A 9,225-nucleotide genomic window follows, 5' to 3' on the forward strand; every position below is an offset into this window, starting at 1 on the left:
CAGGGGAGTTGTGCCAGCAGGGATGTTGGGGTCATCGTCTTAGGCATCCCGCTGCGTTGATCCTGTGTAATCCTGTGTAATCAGGGGTGCCTGAACTTTCAGCAACAAAACAGATTAGAGCTGGTGTTACCTGCCAACGTGTGGCGGTTGAAAAAGACCGCAGTGCTCCATAAAATAAGATTTAGCACATTTTTTGCTGTTCCCATTGAAGGAATTTTGGAAAACTTTAATTCCTTAGCCAGGAAAAGAGGGGCAAGCAATTTGCTCAAGCTTCTGCAAGCTCAGCACAGAGATGAACCAGTGACATTTGCGGGAGTAAAACTTGCACGTTTCAGTCTCGCTGGTTCTGCTCTGAGCCCTGGATTTCTACATCCGTAGGCACTATAGGAAAACCAGGCTCTTCTCCTCCTTCCACTTGTCGTCCTGTGAGGACTCCCAGGCTGGTGGTAGTTTTGTTTCAGTATCTTTGCAGATGAGCAGCGCAGCCTGTCAGCATTACAAATCCAGCCAGCTAACGCTGTCGTTATTGTTAACGGGCTTTCTCAGACTGAGCTGGTGTCTCTGTCTTTCTCTGAGCTGTAGCCCCATCTTACCTTTCCAGGAGGTTCCTAAGGAGTGCCACGTACCCTCCAGGAAAGCAGAGGCATTCGTCAGAGGGAAAGGCTGAATCAGAGGAGGTGCTCTACGTTGATGAGAGATACTTTTGCCCTCTGTTTGGAAGAAGTTTTGTAAATGGCTGATGCTTCAGGCCCTAATGTGGTTTCTTTGCCCACACAGGCAGAGGTGTCAGGTGGATGGTTTAGGGCAAAGAGGCTGCCCTCACCTCAAGCCTCAGTCTGCTGTAGTCATCTGTCCCGTACCAGAAAGCTGCCTGTCAGCTCCTAGCTTCACTCCCCAGCAGGGCTTCCACAGCGGTACAGGCAGCTGCTTCACCAAGCAGATGTTTTAGCAGCATTACTGAAGGCCTAGATCGTCTTCTCTTATGCCCAAGTACCAATTTCTCATGGTGAGGGAGAGTGAATGAATGTCCAAAGACCCTCGTACTCCTGTTGTGCTCTTTTTTCTGGTGCTCCAGCAAAGAGACACAGGAACAAGCCTTTCTCTGTTCCCCAAATGTTCCATCGACGCAGAGTCGAAGAACAAGCTGGACTGTCAAAATACTGCATTTCCTTGAAGGTTTGGAGCCAGTACAGCCTTGAGCAAGCTCTGTGCTTTGTCCCAGCCTGGGTGGACTTCTATATATTGTTGTGAAAAGCCCCATGTAAATGGTCTTGGGCTGCGTCACCTGGTTTATTTCCTTTTTAACATGTGGCATGTATATTTCTCAGGAACTCCCCCATTAGAGCGATCACAGAAAAGGAGCTTATGTTACATATGTTACACGAAGTAGCTCCGTGCCCTCCTCTTTTTTTTGTTCATGTCTGCTCAGCAGCAATGTAATGCTAAATGATTTCAGCCTCTGCTGTCTTCAGGAATAGGAGATCAAAAGGCACATTTCATTTCAGCAAATGAAATACAAGCGCTTTTTGTACACATACAGAGAAATCCTCTGCCAACAGCACAGACTCCAGCTGGACTGCTCGCATTAGGCATGGCAGATGTTGCATTAACTGGAGTTTATCCATACCTGAAAATTAATCTAGAACAGGCACAGTGAGAGTTTGAAGTGTGGAAACTGTTAGCTGGCTGGCTGGGTCACTTGTGATTTCTCCGTGGTCATTGTTGGTCTCTGTGTGGGAGTTGGGAATCGCTCCTTCAGGGTGGCTCCCCACGTAGGAGGGTGTCTCTCATGCCAGGCTAGCTGTCCAAATAGCGTTGGTACTGTGGGCAGCATAACGTGCTGCCGTGGTGCTTTGACTGCATGAGCTTTTCTTTACCATGATGGTCATTCCTTTGTGAGGGAGGGGTTGTGGTTAATTTAGGGTGAGAGGAAAGGGAATGGGAAACTCCCAGAGCAGTTGTCTGCCATCCTCTGCCCACAGGAGGATTTTCCTTTCTTCCCACGCTCTTCTCGCAGCATTTCCTTTTCAAAGAGGGATCAGCCTCTCTTCCCACTTGTCCCTTGTGTTCCTGGATGCCGTTGTGTGTTTGATTTCCCTTTTTTGTTGCCGTTGGCTGTGTACGTTACTTAATTTGTCACTCAACCAGCGTTGCCCATCTCTAGACTCTCATTTGTTTCATGCCTTTGCTCGTGGCTGCACTTCCAGCTATGGCCAGGTCCGTGTGGCAGGAGAGGAGAGGAGAGGGGCTTCGTTAGCAGGTGGCTGCGGAGCGTTGCCCGGCTGCGTTGCCTCTGCAGCTCTTCTGTGCTGGAGAGGTGCTACTGCACCCCCGCCGCCCACCAGCTGTATTTTGTCGTGTCTGTTATTTATGCTGGTCGTACTGTCCTTCAGTCTGAGGTCAGTAAATCTGTTTGTTTTTTATGAGCCCTTTTCCCCGTGTCTTTTTGAATGCACCGTTTGCCCAGTCTGCCCTCTTCTGTACTGAGATAATAAGGGTTTTTTTCCCTGTTGAAGTATTGATAACTTTGCAGTTAACCTTATGTAAATTAAGTGGGAGAAATGCATGATGGTCTCTTGTAGAAAACCTCACTTAATATCCTTTTCCCATCCCGTATTTACTGTGTTGAGTATTTTATGTGTTTAACCGTTCATCCACTTATCTTTTTGTGACTGTGCTAATTAGATACTGCGTAGGATGGTTCCAGATGAAGCCGGTGCATTTTTTTTCCCTACCAACTCTTGTAATGCTAAGAACAATCTTTTTAGAGAAAATACCTGGTGCGTGTAGCATGTGAAAACACAGTTACAGTGAATTTCCATTTGGTATTTCATTGCAAACCCTGCGTTGTCTTGGAGTGCACTTTGACACGTGCCCACGGTACCGTGACCTGTCTCTCTGCAAGCACTGTCCCTCCCAGAGAAGAGAAGGGGTTGGAGACCATGTACTGCAGAGACCCAATCCTCTAGCAGTGTCGTGGGCTTGCGTAAACCTCACGACTGGCTTCAGGCCTTCAGGTTAATCTGCTTCAGCAGTTCAGAGGGTGGCAGATCCAACTGTGGTTGAGCAACACAGAATAAAGCAGTGGACTTGAAAGACGTTTTCGGAGGCAACAAGTGCATGAATTACACATTAACACACAAGCTGTTTCTGCCAGGGAAGCAGGCTCCTCGCCTTCATTGTCTGCGCTCAGTCACACAATTAACAGACGCTTTTGTTACCAGAAGGCCCAACAATATGAAACTTCAGCACCAACGTGAAGCCTTGTCGTGGCCACGGATACTTGATGCGTTAGCTTTGGCAGTGCTGGTGTGCCTCGTCTTGCAATTAGAGTTACTGGGATGCAACGCGGGCCGCTTCCCGCTGTGCAGGCAGTGTTAGGTCCTGCAAAACCTGGGTGTTTGTGTGCCGGCCTGCAACCCTCAGCCCTGGAGGTTGCCTTTGTCCTGCTCCACGACCATCTTCCCACCCTCTCCCCACACCAAGTTGTTCCATCTGCACCCCCCGAAGTCAGGAGAGCATCCTAACCAAACGGCACCTCGGTGGGCGTTGGGGGTTTCCCTGTGCGGAGAATGTCGTAGCTGTTGTTCCAAATGTGTCTGTATTTTGGAGGTAATACTGGTTGTTTTTCTCTCTTCCCTTCCTCTCACCTGTCGTTTGCAGATGTTAACACAGGAGAACGAGTTCAGACCAATAGTGTAGCTACAGCGTCAGCCTCCAACTCCACCTGAACCGGTACCAAGCAGCCAGCTGCACAGGAAAAATCACCAGTAATTTGAGTTTTGCTCAGCAACACTGGTCACATTTGGAAAGAAAATTAAAAAGAGGAAAAAAAAAAAAAAAAACAACCAACCAACCTGTTCATTTTAGTGTTCAATTTTTTATTATTATTGTTGTTCTTATTTAACCTTGTAAAATATCTATAAATACAAACCAGTTTCATTGTATTCTCACTCTGCAGGGTGTCCGGGGCAGGGGACTAGGTGGGGGGAGGAGGGAAAGCGGAGCAATACAACACACCAATGTCTCTCCCCTCGACAATCTCTTCATGTTGGAAGTTTGCTGTTGTGTACTTCAGAACCAGGACTCTTGCTTCATGCCCCCTCCCACAACAGAAAGAAGGAAAACAAAACACAAAACAAAACCCAAACCTCATTCTCTGCTGAAGTTCGTTTTTTGTTTGTTTTTTTTTTTACCTCTTTTTTTTATTTTCTTTTTAAGTGAAGTTTCGGACTTTGATGTAGTGCACAGCTTGAATTTGGTCGGGAGCTTAGCAGGGGTCATTCGACAGAGCTCAGCGTTTCTTGTCAGCGAATCCATATCCCAGGTTGTCTGAAGAACTGCCCCGGCTCCACATGGGGAGCAGGCGACGTGGTAGGAAAATAGGTTGCTGTGGGGTGGGGGGGAAGGTTTGCCATGTGTCTAAGGCTTGAACTGCTAGTGGAAGCCTTTCATTTAAAAAAAATCAGTGCTAGCAAGGAAGAAACCTGCAGCTTCACTCTGGGAAAAGTCATACCCGAGTGGGTTCTATATAATATAATACACACACATGCACGAACGCAGGCGGTTGGCTGTACTGAAGCAGCTCCTTGGCCCAGCCGGAGCTCCTGCCCCCGTGTTGGGCCGGTCAGCTCCCATCTTCAGCAGAGAAGAGCGGACGAACAAAACCCTCGGAGGGGGCGGGGGCCCTGCCGGGGACGTTAAGGGACTTTTTTGGAAAGTGGCCGCTGTGAAAGCTTGTTGGTTTTTTGTTTTTTATTTTTCTTTCTCCCCCCCTCCCGCCCCAGGCTCTCGATTTGAACAGGCTTCCCTTCCCCAAGGTGCGTGCAGGAAAAGGACACCGGGGTTTGTAATGTGAACTGTAACAGTCTACTGGTTTATTTTGTAATTTTTTTTTTTTTTTTTAACTGCAGTGTTAACTTGCAGGATGCCACATTCTACGATAGTTCTGATTTTAAATCCACAGCTAGCATCTGTATTTAATTTCATCTTTTTTAACCTCTTGCTTTTTTTGATCTCTATTTATTGATGCGTGTTGCCACGTCGCCATTATGTTTTTACATTGGTAGAATATTAATAAAATACACATGGGAGTGCTCTCAACAGTAATTTGTACCTGCTGACTTGTAGGAAAGCTGGCTATATATGAGTGTGTGTGTATATATATTATATAAATATATACATGTATACATAGATACAATACTGCTTTTTTTTATTTTGTCTACGATCTGGAAACAGTCTGACTGAAGCGTGAGGTGAATGCTTGTCCTAGTCCATCTGTTCAGGGTCCGGGTTTCCTCCCCGCGACGGCGCGTGGTGCGAGCATCCGTGTCTCTCTTCCTGAAGTCAAAGCAATATTCCTCGGGAGAGGGTCAGGTGAGCGGCACAGAAACGAGACTCGTGGAGACCTGATCTTATCGTGGGCTTGCGGTTGGTGTCCGCTCCGGCCTTACCCTCCTTCAGAGAAACTCTAGTCGCCTTTGGTGCTTACCGAGCTGGTTTTGGACCTGCGGATCTCTAAGGCAAGCGGTCGCTTTTCGGGAGCGCGCGGCCCTGGGGTGGCCGGTGGTAGCGACTCCGGCAAGCTGAGCCGCCGCAGGGGCGGCAGGGGTACTGCTCACGAGCTCGGTGCCTGTCGTCTTGTACCTTTTATCCTGTTGATGTGGGATTTTTTTGGAAACTGTCTCTTAGCAGCCCCAGAGCTGATAAAAGCCCTGCCCTCTTCCTCCTGCCTGAGACACAGGGGATTTCGGGGAGGCAGGAGCTGTTTCGAGAGGTGAGCGACCACCGACCGTGAAACCGAGAAACCCTCATGTTTTACCCCTCGGCGATCTGCTGTCGGGCACACACACACACAAAAAAAAGGCTTTAAAGCTTTCAGCTGTCATTAAATGCTGGCTGGCTGCAAAGGAAAGCACACCCACGTTTAGAAACGGAAGGCTTTCCAAATCCTTACGTGCAACTTAATAGGAAGAGCTGAAGAGCGTCTTAATGCGAGAGCTCAGCTAGTCAGTGTCCCGAAAGGTAAGTGAAGGGGCTCGGTTGACCCAGGGATCCACGTAGATGCAGGAGACTCAAAAAGTAGGACAGTGGCAGGGTCTGGATCTGCTGTCTAGGCGAGGCTGCTGCAGCGTTGGCCACAGACGCTGTTATTTGGAGGCAGTAAATTACCGAGTCTTTAAAAAAAAAAAAAGTAATAAAAAAAAAATGGAGAAAAATTGCTGCTTGTGACAGGAAACGTGGCTTTTCTTCTTTTTTGCTTTTATCTTTTTGTTCCAGACTGGCCGAGGGGAGTTTAAGAGCTTTTCCCTCTGGTTCGGTGCCTGTGCCGGTGTCTGTGTGTGTCTCGTGTGTGTGTTAGGCTGGGGGGAGGGTCGGGGCGCCCCTCTGGTTTTATTTCTTTTTTTTCAAGGATCGCAGCAGGATCACACGCTCTTTTATACAAGTTAGATCCAGGTCTTTGAATAACCTTTTTTTGTAAATAAGAAAAAAAAAACCACATAAAAAAACCCAACAACAACAACAACAAAAGCTCCTCACCAAATTCAAGCTTGTACATTATTATTTTTGGTTGTTTTTGAATTTTGAGTTTTATTGTTTTGTATGTAAATATGTGGACCCAGGAACTGTTATTAATGAGCAAAAAGTTACTGTTCAGGGCAGTGATTCTGTTTAATAATCAGACAAAATGTAGACGAGCTTTTTAAAGCCATATAGTTTTAACTCTGTACAGTAGGTACCGGCCTGTATTATTGTAACAATAACTCTAGCGATGTATAGTGTATCTATATAGTTTGGAGTGCCTTCGCTTCCATGATTTTTTGAATTTTATTTCCCTTTTCCCCCCTCCTTTGATTAATGATGTCTCCCTCCCCAAACCCGCATCTTTGCCCCCCCCCGCACTCCCTCCCCCCGGCTTTCTAACTCTTTGAGTGCTGTAAGGTTTCGGTGATCCCCTGATCGGTAGCGGATCGAAAGGAAACCGTCTCTACCGTCATCCATTCGTTGGAGCCGTGGCTTTGGTCGGGATGTCTCCAAGTCGCCCACCCTGCCCTCCCCTCCTCCCCTTAGCAGCGACCGGTTTCGTTCGGACACTTGCCCTCGCCGCTCGTGTAGACTTTGCTCGTCTCTTTCCCCCAGTCCTGCGCCCAGAACTCACCTGGGCGGCAGCAGCTTCCAGCAGGCCCGGCCTTTCCACCCTCCCTGCGGCTGTGCCGGGGGCAGCGGCCGGGCCCGGCGGGCGGAAAGGAGCCCCGGGGAGGGAAGCCCCCGCGCCCCGCAGGGATGCTGCGCTCGAGCCGTGCGGCCCTGGTAGGAGCGGGGGCATCGCTGTAGGAGGCCGCGGGGGCTTTTTTCTGCCGGGGGGACTTTCTGTTCCCTTTCTTCTCCCTATTTTTCCCCGTGCCCCTCCCCAAAGTCACTTTTGTTTTCTTGAGCTGATAAGTTTAACATGACTCTTTGATTTCTTGTGCCCAGCACGAAGGCCTTGTTTCTAAAACTAGTTTGCTTGTGTTTTACTACCTTGTTAGTATTCCACATGAGATCATCTTGAATGGGAAAACACTTAACTCTTTACCAAACCAAAGGTTGCTGTTTTATTTCGAAGCATCTCGTGTTCATTCCAGTGAAGCAGAGGCTGCACTTTCTTTCTGGTGACACGAAGGTCAGTGATGCCAAGCTGTTGGTGACAGCCCGCTCAGAGCTGTCCCTCTCTTCTTTTACTCTCTCCCGGGCTTGTTTTTAACCCGGTCTGGTCTTGATCTGTCCTTTATGTCAGCCCTGCCGTGGCGTGGGTCTCTGAGCCGGACTCCATCGCAGTCCGTCTCCCCTGATGGAGACCCGGTCAAGACGCTGGTGTTCGTTAATATTAAACTTATCTACCTTGCTAGGGAAAAAAAAAAAAATTGACCTGCAAAAGAAAATTGGCTGGTAGAAGATCCCCGAACGCTTTGTCCCCTTATTTCGAAGCCAAGCTTTCACCTAAGATACTGGCAGGTGCCTGCGACTCGCAACTTAAAATTTCCCCCGGTTTTCAGTACTTGGAAAAGTGGAAGTCAGGCAGCCCGTCAGGCTTGTGCTCCTGTGCTCGGAGCCTCGGCCACCGCGGGGAAAAAGGAAAAGCCGATGAGGAAAAGCACAGTAGGGTGTTGGGGCCGGGCTCTGCCTGTCGCAGCCTGCCAGCGGTGCCCCTGGGGTGGCAGCTGATTTCCCCGGGGCTCTCAGCCGGTTCTGGTCGGAGTTGGCTTCGTTTTGCAACACTGCAATAACGGCAAAACGACAGGAAGGGAAAACAGTACCTAAGGGGTTAGCTCGAGAAAAGTAGCTTCCTTGTGTTGGTCTTTCTCAATTTATTTTTAATATATATATATAAAAAATATATTTATATATATATAATTTGCTTGCCTGTAAAATTTGCGTTCATTAATGTGTTGCTGATGGATCACTTGGGCCTGTACACACCAATTAGCGTGACCACTTCCATCTTAAAAACAGAAATCTAAAAATATATATATATATATTAAGGACTGTGGGTTGTATACAAACTATTGCATACACTTGTGCAAATCTGTCTTGATTTAAAGGAAAAGCAAAACCTGTATAACATTATTACTACTTGAATGCCTCTGTGACTGATTTTTTTTTTTTTTTTTTTCATTTTAAATATAAACTTTTTTTGTGGAAAGTATGCTTAATGTTTTATTTCCCCCGCCCCGTCCCCCTTGTAAATACGTTTTGTTCTGTGTGACTCGGTTCGGAAATAGTTAACTGGTACTGTAATTTGCATTAAATAAAAAGTAGGTTAGCCTGGAAATGAAATTTAAAAAATACCAAGTGTGTGGTCTTTATTTCAAAAACCTGCCCCTTTCTTTCCTCCTCCTCCTCTCCCTCCTCCACCCCTCGTACCTCGCCCTCACACCTCTTTCCACTCCGCAAGAATAGGTGGACGTGAATCTTTGTAATAATAATTAAAAGAAAAAAAGACAAGAAATAAGCATGTTTTCTTAAATGAGCTGTGTTATTCCATGCTGTTTTTCAAGAGATGCCAGCTTGTCTGTGATACCGTTTGATTTGATGGAGTAAGGAACCCTGGGACATAAATATTTCAAATTAAAACCAACCGATCTTCCTTTACCGTCCACCTATAGATACGAACTTAAGAACCTGTGTAAACTGCTGGCTTTGAATCCTGCACTCATGGTTGTTTGGGGTTGTTTCTTTTTTTTT

The 9,225-nt window shown here is 47.3% G+C and overlaps 1 protein-coding gene across 2 annotated transcripts in view; it reads left to right on the forward strand.

Annotated features, from left to right (window-relative positions):
• The window catches only part of GSK3B (glycogen synthase kinase 3 beta), a 143,620-nt gene extending 134,792 nt beyond the window's left edge, over positions 1-8,828 (forward strand). For both annotated transcript variants that reach the window (XM_068417571.1, XM_068417572.1), the window contains one exon: positions 3,664-8,828. In XM_068417571.1, the coding sequence (XP_068273672.1) occupies positions 3,664-3,731 (68 nt within the window). In that variant the 3' untranslated portion in view covers positions 3,732-8,828. The remainder of the gene's footprint in view (positions 1-3,663) is intronic.
• The last annotated feature ends 397 nt before the right edge of the window (positions 8,829-9,225 follow it).

The sequence above is a fragment of the Nyctibius grandis genome, chromosome 23 (genome assembly GCF_013368605.1).
Source record: "Nyctibius grandis isolate bNycGra1 chromosome 23, bNycGra1.pri, whole genome shotgun sequence".
NCBI lineage: Eukaryota > Metazoa > Chordata > Aves > Nyctibiiformes > Nyctibiidae > Nyctibius > Nyctibius grandis.